We start from the raw sequence: 19266 nt of genomic DNA on the forward strand, positions 1-19266 counted from the left end.
AGCAGGAATTTCGTACGACCAGTACACTTACAAGTAATTCCTTAAGTCAGTCTTTTACCTATCTCTAAAAATGTCAAAAGCCTCAATGTTTTTAGGTCCATTCTTATCGTATAGAGCACAAAACATGGTAAATTATGTCTTTAGAATTCAGATCAAGAGAGGAAATTGCCTCTAAGCCAAAAGTGGTGTTTCCTCATCACTCAGCTCTCTGCTGGCTTACTGCCCCTTTGCTGATCAATTCCTGTGGGTGGAAATATACTCACCCCAGAGGTGGCCTCTTCCATAGCGGTTGCAGTCAAGTCAGCAAGTGGATAATCACCTCCTGGGGAGGCAGAATCTATAGGAGAGCGAACCATCACAGTAGGTAACCTCCGAGGGGGTGTTTTTACTGCTTGACGGGCTAGAACATACAAAAGAACAATTTCTGTCTTCAAGATTAAATAAATAAAGCTAGACTCTGCTATTATATAATAAAGGACAAATAGGGATGTTACATTACTAAGGCAGCATTAAGAATCTGGATTAGAAAGCTTTCTTTACAAGTTTTTAGCCTAATTTTTCCTATGAGCAATTCTCACCCTAAGCAAACTTGTGTACCCTAAAGGTCCTTGGAGTAGGAAAGTAGTTTAAACATCCCTCAATATCCTCTTCAACATCTTAAGATTCTGCTTTTAACAAGAGGGAAAGACCTCAGTGGCTCAAAGCATGTATTCCTAGAATTACAAATGCTGAAGTTCCTCCCCTTATCCAATGACTAAGTTATTCTCAATCTTTTTACAGGCTTTGACTTCTAAAACCTTGTTTATGTTCAATATGTTATTATCAGGCTTTTGTGTCTTAAAAGAACACAAGGTCTAGTGAGATCTCATCAGAGCTCACTTTCTAAGAGTTTCTTCCTGGACATAAAGGGACGTTTTTATTCTAGTAGAAGAGAAGATGACAGAGAAAAGCATGCAATTGGAATCAGTAGATTCTGTGTTAACAAACAGTCTTCAACTGTCATCGTCAGGCAGTAGTGTATAGTCAAATTGTTAAACAGTCACTAGGTTCACCTTACCCTGATAAGCCGCATCCGTAGCCTTCCTCTTTACTTCAGCCTCCTCTTCCTCCAATTTCTTTTTCCTAAAGAGGAAAATAAGGGTTAGATCCTAGCCGGCTGTAGCTCCTTCACAGTGCGCTCACAGGGAAATTTTTTTGCCAAGCTAGCACTTTCTAGAGGAAAAACCTAAAAAATAAATCTTTATCAGCAAAATAGGGAATTTTGAGTATACTGCCTAACTACCAGTTCTTTACCCAGGCAAACTAGAGCCACTTTTAAGTTAGAACTAAGTTATGTTCTCACACTGAAATATTCTATCACATTACCTTCTAGGACTCACTACCCCCTCCCAGCCACCAGGCCACTCTGCAGCTTTCCCTTTCCAGAACCTCTCAAGTCTAAAGGGATGGCAGATGTAGGAAATAAGCCAGATTACTTAAGAAATAAAGAGGATAAAAAGAGAAAAAGGAGTACACATGGAAGAACAGTATAATATAACCCACATCGCAATGTCATTGCAAAGCTCATCCAGTCTGCTGTCCATGTGCCCAGCTTGAATTAGTTCTGCATCTCTTTTCAGCCGTCTGTAGGATGAGAGGTAGGTAGACTGGGTTTTTTAATCTATTTTAAAAATTCTGACTAGTATAAGCCAGCCCGATTTGCCTCTCCCAACCATTTTGCATTCTCTGATAAGTACCTATATTTTTCCTGGGTTTCCTTTATCACTTTCTTTAGTTCCTCAACTCGCTCAGCAGTCAGTTTCCGAACAATGACATCTTCAACAGTTTCTACCACTTCTCCCTTTTCACCCCGTTTCCGTCTATGGAAAAATTTAAAAACAAAACAAAACAAAAAGAAAACCACACTTGAATAAGAGAACATTTTTTCCTACTCCCACTTGCTTTCTTTGAGCCTTCTCCAACATCTAACCAGAGATAACTTCTAACTTTTATCACACTATGATATAAACATAAAAAAACCAGACTTCCACAGTAAATATTCTCCACTAAAGAGATTTGGCTCAAGTGCCTGGCTTTGTACTCACTTTGGGGTCTCAGTGGTCTCTAGGAGCTCTGAGTACTGGGAAGCACAATGCTATGGAAAAAAGTGAAAATATGATGAGCAAGCCTAAAAAGGAATGACCTTTCAAAGTTTCAACATATTAGACTAAGGTTTAGACAGGGGAGCTATATTTAAGGTAGGAGTAGCTTCTAGGAGGACAAATTACTTTGCAATCAAATCAGTTCAAAATAATCAATACCATAACACAGAAAAGGGAGTCTTCTGGCCTGGAGTTTGTCTATTTGAGGAAAGACAAGCTACGAGCCAATATTTATACTTAATATCTACTGAGTAGTTACCGTATGCAAGGCACTGTGCTAAATGCTTTCTAGGTATTACCTCAACTAAATATTTTCAACAATCCTGAATCAACTTTTATCCCTATTTTACAAATCAGGAAACTGAGGCTCATGGTTCAAAGTTTTCAAGTGGAGTCATATTAAACCCAGATCCATCTAATGTACAAGACTGGTCTTTTAACTGTTGTGCTACGCTGACAAGAATAGTTTTAATAGTGTGGGCATACATGGATGGACCGGCAAATATTGAGAAAAAGGAAAAGTATTCTCAAACTATTCATGGTACAAAAGCCTTGTGATTAAAATGGTAGGACCTGGTAACACTGGTCAGAATGGCCATCATTAAAAAGTCTACCAATAATAAATGTTGGAGAGGATGTGGAGAAAAAGAGAACCCTCTAACACTGTTGGTGGGAATGTAAATTGGTGCGGCCACTGAAGAAAACAGCACAGAGATTCCTCAAAAAACAAAAACTACTATATGATCCAGCAATCCCACTCCAGAGCATATATCCAGACAAAACTGTAATTTGAAAAGATACATGCAACCCTATGTTCATAGCAGCACTATTTACAATAGCCAAGCTAAGACATGGAAACAACCTAAATATCCATCGACAAGTGAATGGATAAAGAAGATATTCACAGACAGAGATAACAGACTTGTGGTTACCAAGGAGAAGGGGGTGTGGGGGAGGAAAGGATGGGGAGTTTGGGATTAGCAGATGCAAACTATAATATACAGGATGGATAAACAACAAGGTGCTTTTGTATAGCACAGGGAACAATATTCAATATCCTGTGATAAACCATAATGGAAAAGAATATGAAAAAGAATATATGCATGTATAACTGAATCACTTTGCTGTACAGCAGAAATTAACACAACATTGTAAGTCAACTATACTTCAGTAAAATTAAAAAAAGAAATAAACATAAGAACAAATAAATAAGATACTTAAATAAGACCAAAAAGAAAAAAGGCAGGACCTGGAAGGGAACCCACTTCACATCTCAAAAGGTGCTCTAAAAGAACGCTTACTTGGGAACTTACTTTTTGAGAGAACCAGTCTGGAGGGCGGCCAGGTTCTGCAAAGGGCTTGATTGCTCTGCTAACTGATACCCTACAAAATTAGAAAAGCCTTATCACATACCAAATTGAAAAAAAAAGAGAGAAGGTATACTGAGAGTTCAAGGTTTAGAGTATAAACTATGGAGTAAAAAATTGTCACTGGGAAATATTCTGCAATATGTGACTATGGAAAATGACACAGCTACTGAAAAGTCATTTTAGAGGGAAAGCGTCATTGCTAAACAGTTTTCCTACATGATGTTATTTCCTGAGTGAAGTGAAGCTATTAGGACCTAGTAAAGTATCATTCCTGTTCATTTGGGAAAATATTTTTATGTTGATCTTGGTTCTTTCAGAAAACATCTGTCATTTGGGAAGCAATCTGTAAAATATTCCAGCCCCCCAAAAGTTATCTTTTGATCTATTAATACAACTCTTAGGAATATAAGAAAATAACAAAAGAAGCAAGCACCAGGAAGAAAGCACCATGTAGACTTGACCAGACTGATGAACAGTTAGGTTTTTCCTAAATGCCTGCAAGAGGATGTTTAACTTATGGCACTTCACCTCTAGAAAATATTAAACAACCCATAAAAATAACTACGAAATATAAAATACATGGTGATACAGAATGTATTTATAACATAATATTAACTGAAAAAAGGTGACACAATTTTCTGCTATGATGCATTCATATGACTTTTTTTTAAAGTTACAGGTATAAAGACAAAGGAAGAAACAGGCAAAAATGAAAATAGACTGAAATGGTTTGATGCAAGAGCGTGAAGGGGCTTCAACTGTGTCTATTTCTTTAAAATGATCTGAAGGAAACATAACAAAATATTAAGATTTCTTAAATGCAGGTACCAGATACATGGGCACTCTGTATTACTCTCCCTACTTTTCTATGTGGCTGAAGTATTTCACAACTTTAAAAACAAAAAAGTTTTGAATTTTGTGTTGGGATAATGGTTTCAGAGTTTTTTCTTTTATAAAAAATTTACTTTATCCCTGGTGGCGCAGTGGTTGAGAGTCCGCCTGCCGATGCAGGGGACACGGGTTCATGCCCCGGTCCGGGAAGATCCCACATGCCACGGAGCGGCTGGGTCCGTGAGCCATGGCTGCTGAGCCTGCGCGTCTGGAGCCTGTGCTCCGCAACGGGAGAGGCCACAACAGGGAGAGGCCCGGGTACCACAAAAAAAAAAAAAAAAAAAAAAAAAAAAAAATTTACTTTAACATTGTTATGTGGCTAGCTATCAGCAAAAAATAAAGTTTGATCCATAAATTACCTTTCTTTATACCAAGAAAAGCCCCCAAATCGATCAAAGATTTATATATTTCAAAAAATGTAACCATACAAGTACTAGAAGAAATCAAAGGAGATTTTATAACCTCAGACTAGGGAAGAACTTTCTAATTATGTCACAAAATCCAGGAGCTATAAGAGAAAATTATTAATAAACTACATTTTAAAACTCTTCATGTAAAAATATTACATTTAGCAAAGTGGTTTAAAAAAATGCACCTCAAAATAGACAAATGGCTAATCTCCCTAATATATAAGGAGCCATCCCCACCCCCCAACCCCCAGTCAAAGAGAAAGACTAATAGTCAAATAGAAAAACAGGAAAAAGCAGTTTACAGAAAAGGAAATAAAAGTGGCTCTTCAACACAAGAAGATACTTAACTTCACTCATCATAGGATAGATGCAAATGAAAGATATGAGAACTATTTCAAAGTTTGATCTTATACTGCCAAAGATCAAAAATACATAACACCACATTCTATGAACCAGGCCATAGAAAAACAGGTACTATGACATATTACCAATGGGAGTATAAATTGAAACAAATCGCTGAGTAGGGCAATTTGAAATACTTACCAAATTTTATAAACGTATATATTCTTTGACTCAGTAATTCTACTTTCAGTTTATCTTAGATACAATTCATACATAACTATTAAAGGCTATATTTATATTAGCAAATGTCCATCAACAGAGTTCTAGTTAAATAAATTATGGTACTGCATAAAACAATATCACACAGCTGCTAAAAAAAATGAGCTAGATCTTCATATGAAAATATACAAGGGTCTATAAGATACAGTACTAAGTTAAAGAAAAAAAAAGTAGCAGTGACAAGGTAAAGAACACTGTGCACAATATATAACCAGTTGTGTTTAAAAAAGAGGGGGGAAAAGAAAATATTTATTTGTTCATGTATACAAATTTAATGGCAGAGAAACACACAAGAAACTGCTAACCCTGGGAGATAAGATACAGTGATGGGAGGACAACACTGTGTACCATTTTTTTTTTAATTTTTATTTATTTCTTCACTTATTTTTGGCTTCTTTGGGTCTTCATTGCTGCATGCGGGCTTTCTCTAGCTGCGGCGAGTGGGGGCTACTCTTCGTTGCAGTGCACAGGCTTCTCACTGTGGTGGCTTCTCTTGTTGCGGAGCATGGGCTCTAGGTGCGCAGTTTTCAGTAGTTGTGGCACACGGTCTCAGTAGTTGTGGCTCACAGGCTCTAGAGCACAGGCTCAGTAGTTGTGGTGCACAGGCTTAGTTGCTCCGCGCCACGTGGGATCTTCCCGGACCAGGGCTCAAACCCGTGTCCCCTGCATTGGCAGGCGGATTCTTAACCAGTGAGCCACCAGGGAAGTCCCAACCATTTTGAATTTTGAACCTTATGACTTAAGTACCTCCTCAAAATATAAATACAATTTAAAATTTTAAAGTTTTACTTAAGTGTTCTACTATTTTTTATATAAAAATGTAAGAAAATATACAGATTAGATTCTATTTCAATTCAGTTTACTTGGTATTTTGTTTAAAAATGAGTTCAGTTTATATTTGAGTTATATTTAAGTTCAATCTGAGATTTACCAAATTAGTGTGCTTCATTTTGTCGCAGGATTTACCAGCTCGAGAACAGTTGCTACCTGGAAGATCCTGGTTTCATCTTTGAAAACTTATTTGAAAAATACATAAAGGGGCTTCCCTGGTGGCGCAGTGGTTGAGAGTCCGCCTGCCGATGCAGGGGACATGGGTTCGTGCCCCGGTCCGGGAAGATCCCACATGCCGTGGAGAGGCTGGGCCCATGAGCCATGGCCGCTGGGCCTGCGCGTCCGGAGCCTGTGCTCCGCAACGGGAGAGGCCACAACAGTGAGAGGCCCGCGTACCGAAAACAAAACAAAACAAAACAAAAAAAACATAAAATTGTATAAGTGCTAAGTGTGACCAGCAATGGTGCTTTGGTAAACTCATTTGAATGGTTAAAGTAGTAGAAATATACCATACAAATGCAAATTTGTATATTAAGTAATCTGAACACTTAAGACAATTAAAAGGTGTCCTTAGATCCTGAGGGAAAAAAGAGGGAGGGGGCGGGGGGGCGGGGAAGGACTAATGTTAAAAATAAAAGCGTATGTCCTGGTAGCAAAAAAGATTGGAAACCACACACAGTCCTATTTTCTGGTACTTAAAAGAAATACTGAGTGCTAAGACAATTCAATAGGCAATTCAAAGGGAAAGAATAATGTTTTCAACAAATACTGAGTCCTGGGACAGTTGCATACCTACATGCAAAACAGACTCCTGCTTTACAACCTACACAAAAATTAACTCAAAATGGATCAAAGACCTAAATGTGGAGAGTTGAAAGCTGTTAGAAGAAAATATAGACGTAAACAGTTTCTTAGCTATGACACCAAAAGCACAAGAAACAGAAGAAAAAATAAACTTGTATCAAAACTAAAAACTTTTGTGCTGTAAACAATACCAACAGATATCAACAATACCAAAGAAAGGCAACACACAAAACAGAATATTTGCAAATCATCTAACAAGGGATTTGTGTCCAGAATTTATAAAGAATCTTAAAACTCAATAATGAAAAATAATCCAAGGGATCTGAGCAGACATTTTTACAAAAAAGACATACAAATGGCCAATAAGAACACGAAAACATGCTCAACAACACTACTGGTCATCAGGGAAACGCAAATCAAAACCACAATGAGATACCATTTCATACTCATTAGTACAGCTATAATGAAAAAAGACAACAATAAATGTTGTCAAGCATGCAGAGAAATTGGGGCCCTCATTTATTGCTGGTGGGAATGTCAAACAGTGGGGCCACTTTCTAGTTTGGCAGTTCCTCAAAAAGTTGAATAGAGAATTACAATATGATCTAGCAATTCCACTCTTTCAAGACAACTGGAAACATATCTGCACAATCTTGTACACAAATGTTCATAGCAGCATTAATTATAATAGTCAGAAAAATGGAAACAACCCAAATGTTCATCAACTGACAAATGGTAAACAAAATGTGGCATACCCACACAAGGGACTATTATTTAATCAAAACAAGGAATAAAGGGGACTTCTCTGGTGGTCCAGTGGCTAAGAATCTGCCTTCCAATGCAGGGGACGAGGGTTTGATCCCTGGTCAGGGAACTAAGATCCCATGTGCTGCGGGACAACTAAGCCCGCGCGCCACAACAAAAGATCCCGCATGCTACAATGAAAGATCCCACATGCTGCAACTAAGACCTAATGCAGCCAAATAATACTAAAAAAAAAAGGAATAAAGTACTGATACATACTCCAACATGAATGAACCTTGAAAGCACTATGCTAAGTGAAAGAAGCCAGTCACAGACAACCACAAACTATATGATTCTATCTACATGAAATGTCCAAAGTAAGTTATCTATAGAGAGACAAAGTAGATGAGTGGCTGGTGGGGAAGGGGGAGGGGAGATGTTAGAGAGGTAAAGAGGAGACTGTAGAATAACTACTAAGGGATAAGAGGCTTCTTTCAGGGGTATTTAAAATGTTCTAAAATTAGACTCTAGTGACGGTCTTACAATTCCAAATATACTAAATTCTATGAATATACTGGGTTAATTTTATGGTATGTGAACTATATCTCAATAAAGCTGTTAAAAAAACAAATGCTGCTTAAAGGTTAACTATTGGAATCCACCGGTATAAAAAAAAATACCCAACAGTTTCTAATACCCAAGAAAGCAGATATCCTAGACACCTTACCAATTTTGATCTCCACTCCTCATTACGGAAGACGCTAAACACAGCTTCTCTCGGATGGACCATGGCTCTGTAGGGCCAGTACTCAGCAGCTTATGTTCTGAAAGGAGAGAAGACTTGGAGACAACCACTGAGACACTAATTCTAAGCCCCAAAGGGAGGACTAAAAGCCTAACAGAGAACATCCCAACCTGTAAGGACAAAGTGAGCCACTATCACCAAATCTTGATTTTCACCTCTCTAGTAAACACCACCACTAGGGTGATGCCTATTCATTGCATGAGAACTGCACTGAGTATATGGCAAAACATTTTTTCTTCAAATGCCATGGTTACTCTATGTTTTTTTTTAAAAAAGAGTCATTAATTTATCGCAGTTCTCCCCAGAGACCCAGTTTTAAGAATGCTTTATTCCAGGGACTTCCCTGGCGGTCCAGTGGTTAAGCCTCTGTACTTCCACTGCAGGAGACATGGGTTGGATCCCGGATGGGGGGGAACCAAGGCCCTGCATGCCCCGCGGCGTAGCCAAACAAGAATGCTTTATTCCAATTTGGACGCAAGGGCTATTTCCCAGGATTCCGAGCGGCCAACCCCCCCACACCCCACCCCGCACTGCCCCACCTCCTTCTTAGCATAAACTTGTTTACTTCTCTCAGGAACACCCACTACCCTTTAGCTGCTGGGCCTAAAAGACCTTTTCACTCCGTGAAACAGGGGGAAATGGCTGAGATGCATGAAATGCAATTTTCCCCCAGTGGCAGAGAAAGCTCACGGTTAAGATACCCCATTTCTTTGTGAGTACAGGCCTCAGAAACGTTCGTCAGAAAACGACTCTGAGACGCCGGCCATTCCATATAGCTGTTGTGTGGACAACATGTCTGCCCACACGCCCGAGCCTCTGAGGAACCTTTTTCCCTCTCACACCGCGGGGCGCCCAAACATACAAAAACTCCCTGAAGTGCTTCTCTCAAAACTCCGCGGCCTTACTGAAACACAAGACTCTACGCTTCTAGGCCCCCAACCGTTGGCCTTCACAACGCCGGTCGAGCGCAGGTCTTTGACAGCCCTGGGCCCTCAGGCAAATCATTGCTCCTACTCTCCAAGAGTGTGACAGAAATCTGTTGCCTGGCCTTGGCTCTACAAACACCTTCCACACAAGAACAGCGAAATTACTTACTGCCCGTTCCTGCCGCCATCTTGGCCCCGAAGTCTCCAACCCCTGAAGGAAGACCGTCTGGTAGGGCTAAAGCTCGCGGGATTCTGGGAAATCGAGTTCCGGTGTTTGTTCGTGATGCGTCATGGGAAATGTAGTCCCCACCCCACCCCACCCCACCCCCACCCCAGGATGAACAAGCGCCCTAAACTAGGTCTCCTGTGAGAGGATGGCAACTGAAGCCTAAGGATTGCCGTTAGGCTTCTTAGAAAAGAAATGCCTAGGGTTCAAGAAAAACTGATAAACCGGAGTTCCAGGGGGCCCAACTCCAAACTCCGACAGTTGGTAACCCGTTCTGCATTAGAGCAGAGAGGTCAAGCCGTAGCAGTTTCCCGGTCTCGCCCGCCCCCTTGCGCCGATTGGTAGATGCAGATTTCGCTATCTGATTCGCTGAACGAAAGCAGCGCGTAATTTAAAACATTGTATCAGTAACAAAGGTGCACCTCGTGGGCGGAGTTGTGCTCTCAGGCTAGGAAAGTCCAGGTTCGGCCGCGGAGTGAGAGTGAGCCGGTACCGTAGAAGTGTGGCGTCTTCGGGTGAGTGTGCGGCTGTGCTTGAGCCCAGCTGAGGTACTTGCTTTTGCCCTGGTGGATTCGGCTTTCAGAAAGCGGAACTGCCGCCATCCCTTTTTTTCTTAATACCACTGTCCTCACTGTGGGCCTGGGGGGCGAGGTTGGAGCAGGAGCCTAGGGCTATTGACACCGCCTCCACGACACCGTTGAGCGAGGCACCCTACTTGGAGCGTGGCCTTATGCTTTCGGAGCCGGATATCTGTTCATTCTTGTTCGCAGTCCGAAATGCTCCCTCAGATTGGATTAAATGATTAACTCTTTCTCTCATTCCCTTCCCCTTTGCTGGTAGTTTAAGGGAAAAGGGAGTAAGAATTCAGGCAGCGAGACTAGATTGTCCTGGGGCCAGGGAATTGTTTCTTACCCAGAATTTGCCGCCCCTTTTATCCCTTAAGGTTCTCCTCTCTACCCACTCTTTTCTCTTTTTAGACCTAAACTGCCCCTTGCTGAAATGTCGCAAGGGATCCTTTCTCCACCAGCCGGCTTGCTGTCGGATGAGGAGGTCGTAGTCTCCCCCATGTTTGAGTCCACAGCTGCAGATTTGGGATCTGTGGTACGCAAGGACCTGCTGTCAGACTGCTCTGTCATCTCCTCCTCCCTGGAAGACAAGCAGCAGGTAAAGGAGTTGAAGAGTGGCTTGGGGACAGAAAGTGATATCTTCAGCCTACTAGTTGTCCATACAGAGTAGCATGAGGTAAAAAATCCAGCAATCCTAGGGTTTGAGGGATCAACTCAAAATTAAGAGCATAACAAGTAAAAAATGTACAGTTGTGTGTCCATAAGAAAACTATTAATTGCATTGCATTAATGAAACATCCTCAAATGCATACTCTCAGTTAATCCTATGAGGGAAGGCAATTGTGTCTCCTTCGCCATGAGTCCCAGACGTTTTAAATAATTTGCACAAGGTCATATTGCCATTAAGTAGGTGGAATGTACATTCAGGTTTTAATATCAACCACAGCTTCCATTTAAGGAGCCTTTCTTACTGCTGAGCTGAGGTTTCTCAGCTGCAGCATTATTGATATTTGGGGCCAGATAATTCTTTGTTATACAGGGCCGTCCTGTGCGTTGTAAAACGTTAAGCAGCATTCCTGGCCTCTACCCACTAGATGTCAGTAGCTGCTTACCATTTGTGACAACCAGGAAACCTGTCCTGACATTACTAAATGTCCCTTGAAAGGGAAATGGCCATGGTTGAGAACAACTCTACTCAGAAGTCTCCCCTTTTGTAGAATTTTCATGAGAGCAGGAGTCTTGTTCTTCACTGTGGACTACCAGAGCTCTTAGAATTTCTGGGCCAGAGTAGACAGATCTCTAAATATCTGTTGAGTGAATATGGTGGGTGCTATTATTAACCCCACTCTATAGATGAGGAAACTGAGGTGAAAAGAATTTAAAGAACTTGTTCAAGATCTCATAGTTACTAAATGATGAATTGGGACTCAAATTCAGGTAAGTCTGCCTCCAGGGTGCTTAACTACTGTATTTTGCTATATCACACACAGATTTTCATACCAGTCAGCTAGTTCTGACTCAGATAATCTGTGGTAAGCCAAGTTTTCAGGATAGTGAAGAGACAAGGAAGGGTGATTAAGTACTGAAAAATTCCATGTGGGTTGGAATGATTATGAAACCCAAGTAATGGCACAGAGTCATTTGAGGTGGAATAGAGGTAGTGTTAGCATGATTCCCAGGAAATATGCTATATTTGCCCATCTGCTCAGAAGTAACTGTTGAGATTAATCTGTGATATTGGCCTGGAATTCTGCCACAGGTTCCATCTGAAGATAGTACAGAGAAGGTGAAAGTATACCTGAGGGTCAGGCCCTTGTTATCTTCAGAGTTAGAACGACAGGAGGATCAGGTAAGTTTCTGAGGAGGGAGGATTCAAGGTGGAATGATACAGTACAGTAGAGGTTCCCAGGAATGTTTCCTTCTGTGACAACTGTGTTTTCCCCCTTCTCAGGGTTGTGTCCGTATTGAGAATATAGAGACCCTTGCCCTACAGGCACCCAAGGACTCTTTTGCCCAGAAGAGCAATGAGCGAGGAATTGGACAGGCCACCCACAGATTCACCTTTTCCCAGGTATGGAGTTACTGACATGTGAACAAGGGACCAACACCTAGGGGCAACTTTATTCCCTCTTTAGAAGGAAAGCTTTTTACTTGACTGTGACTCCATATATATGCAGGTCTACAATCTGGGGGACCCTTGTTATGTGCTAGTCAGTGTGTCGAGTACTTTATGTGCATTAATTCCCAACAACTCTATTGTTATTATTATCATCATTGTCCCTAATTTCCTGGTAAGGATACTGTGGCTCGGTGAGTATAACGTTGCTGAAGCCATGTAGCTAGTCATTGGTAGAGTTAGGACTTGAGTCTAGATCCATCTATCTCCCAAGCCCATGCTTGTGACCATTATGTTGTTCCATTTTGTGTGCAGCATTGGACTTAGTGGATAGCATTCCATAAGTATTTGTTGATTTGGATGAAAAATGAACTGGCAGAGAGTATTTAGGCAGCAGCTGGCAGCAATGCAGGAAGAAGTTGCTTGAGTAGTCTCCAGAGCCAACCACCCAGGAAGGGATGTATCTCTACTGGCTCTGCACAGAGGAAAGTGGGAAACGAAGGATGGGCCTCTGAGAAATTGGGTGTGTCTCTAGATCTTTGGGCCAGAAGTGGGCCAGGAATGTTTCTTCAACCTGACTGTGAAGGAGATGGTCAAGGATGTACTTAAAGGACAGAACTGGCTCATCTATACATATGGAGTCACCAACTCAGGGAAAACCCACACAATTCAAGGTGAGTAATAGGCCTCACAGAACTGCTGACTGTCTTTGCCTTTTGATGCTCTGAGTTGGGGAACAGCACTTACTACAGCTGTCCACCTTTCACATGCCTCCAGGTACCATCAAGGATGGTGGGATCCTGCCCCGGTCCCTGGCTCTGATTTTCAATAGTCTCCAAGGCCAACTTCATCCAACACCTGATCTGAAGCCTGTGCTCTCCAACGAGGTAATGTGGCTAGACAGCAAGCAGATCTGGCAGGAGGAATTGAAGAAACTGGCCCTGCTAAATGGAGGCCTCCAAGAGGTAAAGTGTTGGTGTTCACAGAGGCAGGGATGGGGGACAAAATCTCCAGAAAGTTTTGTGCTTATGTTATCCCTGGACTCCTCCAGGAGGAGCTGTCCACCTCCTTGAAGAAGAATGTCTACATTGAAAGTCGGATGGGTACCAGCACCAGCTTTGACAGTGGCATTGCTGGGCTCTCCTCCACCAGTCAGTTTACTAGCAGTAGCCAGCTGGATGGTATGTACCATGACTGGGCTCTGTGCCAAGTAACAGTAGGAACTTATTCTCTACTCCCCAAAACTTCCAGGGGTACAGACCAGAGGTTGCAACCTGAGTTTCACCTTCTGAGGCCCCTGCAGGCCAAAGGGGAGATGGACTACTCTTGAGTTGATGCTCTGTACATTGGCTTCTTCCCCAGAAACGAGTCACCAGTGGGCACAGCCAGACACTGCCCCAGTAAGTGTCCCTGCAGATGTTCGCTTCTCCATCTGGATCTCCTTCTTTGAGATCTACAATGAACTGCTTTATGACCTGTTAGAACCACATAGCCAGCAGCGCAAGAGGCAGACACTGCGGCTGTGTGAGGATCAGAATGGCAATCCCTACGTGAAAGGTATGGGAAAGCAGGGAGGCTGGCATGAACCCTGGAGGGGACCTTGGGAGACACTAGGAAAAGAGTTAGGTGCTCCCCTCTTATGTATGCCCTTCTTTCCTTGGCCTCTCAGATCTCAATTGGATTCATGTTCAGGATGCTGAGGAGGCCTGGAAACTCCTGAAAGTGGGTCGTAAAAACCAGAGCTTTGCCAGCACCCACCTGAACCAGAACTCCAGCCGCAGGTTAGTGGGTTATGAGTCAGCCTGTCTTTCAATGTGTTCCAGGAAACATTAGTCCTCCACCTGGTCATAGAAGATATGCAGTGACTTTTCTCTTTCTTAACTTCCAGTCATAGCATCTTCTCAGTCCGGATCCTGCACCTTCAGGGGGAAGGGGATATAATCCCCAAGATTAGCGAGTAAGTTTTTCCATTTAGAAATTTGGGTCCTTGGCCATAAATGGTAATTGGGGGAGGGGATGAGAGTGGTCCTCAGGGGAATTACTTCCGTTAGATTCATGCTCTCCTTCCTTGGGTACAGAGATTCTTCATGGGTCCTCCCCTCCCTAAAACTATACAAAGGGCTAGAAAGCTCATAACATGTGGGATCCTTATGTCAGATCCTGTCCATCATTCAAGGTTATCACTCTGTGATCTGGCTGGTTCCGAGCGCTGCAAAGATCAAAAGAGTGGTGAGCGCCTGAAGGAAGCAGGAAACATTAACACTTCTCTGCACACCTTGGGCCGCTGTATTACTGCCCTGCGCCAAAACCAGCAGAACCGGTAAGCTTTTCACTGCAAGCCAGGATGGCCTGGAGCCCTACTGTTTGCTAAGAGACTTCCTGGTCATCACTGGGGCTAGTGCTAGGATACCCCCAAGGGCTGGAGTTCTGCTCACAGCTCTATTCTCTGATTCCCTGCCAGGTCAAAGCAGAACCTGGTTCCCTTCCGTGACAGCAAGTTGACTCGAGTGTTCCAAGGCTTCTTCACAGGCCGAGGCCGCTCCTGCATGATTGTCAATGTGAATCCCTGTGCATCTACCTATGATGAGACCCTTCATGTGGCCAAGTTCTCAGCCATTACTAGCCAGGTGAGAAGCTATAGGTGTGATGACTGTGCTCACTTTGGGCTGGTACCTGTACTTAAGGAAGCTACTAGGGACTAGTAATGGATTCAGTTAAGATTTTTCCCCCTCACTAGCTTGTGCATGCTCCACCTGTGCAACTGGGATTCCCATCGCTACATTCATTCATCAAGGAACACAGTCTGCGGGCATCTCCCAGCTTAGAGACTGGAGCTAAAACAGACCCATGCCTTGATGATGATATTGAAAATGAAGTTGACATCTCCACATATGGCAAGGAGGTGAGAATGCAAGAAAGCTTTGGTGCAGCAGCTTGATGGCTATACATTTTCCATGCTACCTTCCAGGTGGGCCTGTGCCTTTTTAAGGCATGGGCTTCTAGTGACCTCTGACCTGTGTTTCCCTCCTAGGAGCTTCTACAGGTGGTGGGAGCCATGAAAGCACTGCTTTTGAAAGAACGGCAGGAAAAGTTGAGGCTGGAGATGCAGCTCCGTGATGAAATTTGCAATGAGATGGTGGAGCAGATGCAACAACGGGAACAGTGGTGCAGGTACCAGCTAAGTAACCCCTTTTGTTCTGTCACCTAGACCTGAGGGTGGGAAGCAGAGACTAGGATGGAGTAGTGCCTCAAGATCTGCTCTCCAAGCTCACTCCTCAGAATCTTCACTCACTTCTCTCTTCTCCTCTTGCAGTGAACATTTGGACACCCAAAAGGAACTACTAGAGGAAATGTATGAAGAGAAACTAACGATCCTCAAGGAATCACTGACAAGTTTTTACCAAGAAGAACTTCAGGTGAGTTGCCCTAAACCAGTCCCAACTAGCTGCTCAGATTCCCATCGCCACTTGCCTGAGATAAACAGATTATATAAACTCTCATAGGGGTAGGTATATGTGATTCACCTTTCTATAGTCTCCTTAGTGCTTTGTACTTGTCAGTCTATGTTTGATTAATTGATTAAGAGTTTGGCCAGGAAATGGTGTAAGTGCTAACAAACAGGATTTTGAGGCCCATGTATCATGGAAATTTTTGTTCATTGTTCAGTCATCTATTCCTATAGGATTCATCTGACTCTGAATGGAATTGTGCTCTCTGCTTCCTTCTTAGGAGCGGGATGAGAAGATTGAAGAGCTAGAAGCTCTCTTGAAGGAAGCCAGACAGCAGCCAGTGGCCCATCAACAATCAGTGTCTGAACTGTCCCTACGGCGGTCACAAAGGTTGGCGGCTTCTGCCTCCACCCAGCAGCTCCAGGAGATTAAAGCTAAACTGGAACAATGCAAAGCAGAGCTAAACTCCACCACTGAAGGTGAGGAAGGAGACAGGGCAGGAAGCATAAGTTTCAGGGAAGAGCTGTTCTTCAAACTTGGGCCTTCTGGTGCCAGCTCCAACATAATTTCCTTAACTCCAAGCTACATCCCCCTGACCTTTCATCCTAGGATGCACATGGCATCACTTGTTATGTTTCCTGCAAGCTACTGTTAATTCAGTTAAAGAGATAAGTCCAAGGCTAGAAAGCCTACACATGTAATGTTATTGTTTCCTTCTCTCAGAGCTGCAGAAATATCAGAAAATGTTAGAGCCACCACCCTCAGCCAAGCCCTTCATCGTTGATGTGGACAAGAAGTTAGAGGAGGGCCAGAAGGTAATTACCTTTCTCTATTACCAAAGCTCTCACCTAAGGCAATTTCCAACACTATATCCCTGGTTCATATGAGGACAAGATGTTTTCTCTGCAGTCCTAGAGAATGGCTACCTCATTCAAATGACTAGCCTTTCTAGTTTTACTTCTCTTCAAATGGTTCTCCGACTCCTCCAGATCACTGGTTGATCTTGGCCACAATTTGGTTCCTACTCCTCCCTTTTCAGAATATAAGGCTGCTGCGGACAGAGCTTCAGAAACTTGGTGAGTCTCTCCAGTCAGCAGAAAGAGCCTGTTGCCACAGCACTGGAGCAGGAAGACTTCGCCAAGCCTTGGCCACATGTGATGACATCTTAATCAAACAGGTTAGGGAAGCCTATATACCACTTTCTCCCATCAGCCCACTTCAGAGTATACATGAGAAAGAGAAAGGTAAAGATTTTTAGGTTAATCTTATAGTGAGGGGAGTTTCTCTTCCTTGCAAAATAACCATTCACTAAGTACAAGGCATTATGTTAAGTAATTTGTAGGCTTTTTCTGTTATGACAACCCTAGAGAGGTAGATACTATCATATTTCATCCAAGATGCTTAGATTATAAGAAACAATTAATTGTAAGACAAAACACTAACAATTAAGCTATGACACTGTCATCAGTAAATGCATCCTGATTCCAGATGTATTCAAATGTAAAAAAAAAAAATACCATCCTAGGCTAATTTGATACCTAGGAACTGAGGCTCTTGGAGATTAAGTAAAATCATTCAAGCTCATACCACCTGATGTGTTAGAAAAGGTCCTTCTATTCAGTGCTATTTGTTTGGGTCTTAAAGAAAATACCCTCCTATTCAGTTAAAAGCTCTGACCATAAAGTTAATCTTTATAAAAAGCAGTTTTAGTAACTAGTAGTGGATAGTATTACCTTGCCCTCCTGTTTCTCTAATAGATTAGACAGAAATGTTTTCTATAACTTTGTTCATCTTCCTTAGGATCAGACCCTGGCTGAGCTGCAGAATAACATGATGCTAGTAAAACTGGACCTTCGGAAGAAGGCAGCATGCATTGCGGAGCAGTATCATACTGTGCTGAAACTCCAAGGCCAGGCTTCTACCAAAAAGCGCCTCGGTGCCAACCAGGAAAACCAGCAACCAAACCAACAGCCCCCAGGGAAGAAACCATTTCTTCGTAACTTATTGCCCCGAACACCCACCTGCCAAAGCTCAACAGACTGCAGCCCTTATGCCCGGATCCTGCGCTCACGGTGCTCCCCTTTACTCAAATCTGGGCCTTTTGGCAAAAAATACTAAGGTTGTGAGGACAGAGCATTGCCCTGAGGTGGGTCAGCTGCTCAGCTTAAGAAATAGGTCTCTTTAAAGCTTTACTATATATATACCTGGAACTCTATCCAGAATGCAATATTCAGACACTAGTTTTTCTCCCTTTTGTAATATAATCATCTATGTAATCTTACACTTTTTTACTTATATGGTTTCTATGCACACAAAAGTTATATTAAAATAAAGATATTGTTCACATTTTAAATTTGAATTCTAAATTTAGCATAATCATTGAAGTAAATTATAAAATGGGCAGAAAAATTGAAAATCAAGTATCATTCGGGCCCCTGGGAACTTTGCACAGGAATGGCAGTGCAGACCAGCAACTGGTGCACAGCTAACCCAAGAAAGCTTGGTAAGAAATTAATTCAAGGGACATTAGATATTCTAAACCTTCCTTAATATAAAATGAAGTGTCACCGATAAAGATGTTCAAAAAACAAAAAAACAAAAAAACAAAGACAGGTTAATTAACTAAATGATTAAAAGGTTAATAAAAAAGTTATTCATAAAAAAATAAAATAAAATAAAATGAAGTGTCATACATTAGGAGATGAATGGGTAACAAACTTGTTTTGGAACAAAAATAAAGGAAGGCTGGGCCCTGAGCTCAGAATAACCCATAGCATCTACTGTACAAATTCATTACAGCAGGCATTATAGTCATAGCATATTACCTCCTACTGAATGCACAAGCACAGGCCTGAAACTCTCCCAAGAGCATAGCAAGAATGATTACTTTTACCTAGTCTAATAGATGAAGGCTAGAAAAAATAATTCTTGTGGAGGTGGGGGGGAGAGACAATTATGGCAAAATATTTATTAAAACAGACCGACTCTAAGAGTTTATTTTTATCTATACAATCACAGAAGTTATCACACCCAAATGTCCATGAAACTCTGTAACCCTGCCTCCTTGCTCTGCTTTAGTAGGGGTATAGCTAACTCTATAGACATCTTTTCCCCTTAGTAGGGGCCATCAGCAGTTTCACACTCAGTGAGAGTCCTTTTGCCCCTTCTTTTGTTCAACTCTAGTAAGTTACTTCCAATTTGAAAGCTTCTAGGAGATGCCTCAAAACCAAAACAGCAGGGCTTCCCTGGTGGCACAGTGGTTGAGAGTCCGCCTGTCAATGCAGGGGACACGGGTTTGTGCCCCGGTCCGGGAAGATCCCACATGCCGCAGAGCGGCTGGGCCCGCGAGCCATGGCCACTGAGCCT

General features: G+C 42.3%; 2 protein-coding genes across 3 annotated transcripts in view; one reads left to right on the forward strand and one right to left on the reverse strand.

Moving 5' to 3' along the window:
- Window positions 1-9773, reverse strand: part of BRD8 (bromodomain containing 8) — a 20008-nt gene extending 10235 nt beyond the window's left edge. Inside the window, 8 exon segments of the mRNA XM_007461406.1 lie at window positions 264-400; window positions 1058-1122; window positions 1543-1623; window positions 1737-1859; window positions 2085-2134; window positions 3455-3524; window positions 8540-8636; window positions 9713-9773. Of these exon segments, the coding sequence (XP_007461468.1) occupies window positions 264-400; window positions 1058-1122; window positions 1543-1623; window positions 1737-1859; window positions 2085-2134; window positions 3455-3524; window positions 8540-8636; window positions 9713-9731 (642 nt within the window). The 5' untranslated portion in view covers window positions 9732-9773.
- Window positions 9774-10752: 979 nt separating this feature from the next.
- Window positions 10753-18255, forward strand: KIF20A (kinesin family member 20A). Of its 2 annotated transcripts, XM_007461408.1 has the most exons (19): window positions 10753-10933; window positions 12095-12121; window positions 12176-12184; window positions 12287-12406; window positions 12987-13125; window positions 13229-13416; window positions 13503-13632; window positions 13814-14008; window positions 14121-14232; window positions 14340-14408; window positions 14628-14771; window positions 14913-15078; window positions 15189-15353; window positions 15483-15622; window positions 15765-15867; window positions 16181-16379; window positions 16624-16715; window positions 16940-17077; window positions 17701-18250. In XM_007461408.1, the coding sequence occupies exons 1-19, from the start codon at window positions 10769-10771 to the stop codon at window positions 18016-18018; spliced, it is 2619 nt and encodes an 872-aa protein (XP_007461470.1). In that variant the 5' UTR covers window positions 10753-10768; the 3' UTR covers window positions 18019-18250. The 2 variants fall into 2 exon arrangements, with proteins under 2 accessions (XP_007461470.1, XP_007461469.1); XM_007461407.1 differs by having other exon boundaries at window positions 12095-12184; window positions 17701-18255.
- The last annotated feature ends 1011 nt before the right edge of the window (window positions 18256-19266 follow it).

Source organism: Lipotes vexillifer, unplaced genomic scaffold (genome assembly GCF_000442215.2).
Source record: "Lipotes vexillifer unplaced genomic scaffold, Lipotes_vexillifer_v1.1 scaffold217, whole genome shotgun sequence".
NCBI classification, from domain to species: Eukaryota; Metazoa; Chordata; class Mammalia; order Artiodactyla; family Lipotidae; genus Lipotes; species Lipotes vexillifer.

Coding starts and splice junctions, on each gene's coding strand:
- KIF20A (XM_007461407.1), top strand. CDS start 10,769: ATGTCGCAAGGGATCCTTTCTCCACCAGCCGGCTTGCTGTCGGATGAG. Junction 13,126..13,228: donor GAAAACCCACACAATTCAAG/GTGAGTAATAGG, acceptor ACATGCCTCCAG/GTACCATCAAGGATGGTGGG. Junction 16,380..16,623: donor GCTAAACTCCACCACTGAAG/GTGAGGAAGGAG, acceptor TCCTTCTCTCAG/AGCTGCAGAAATATCAGAAA.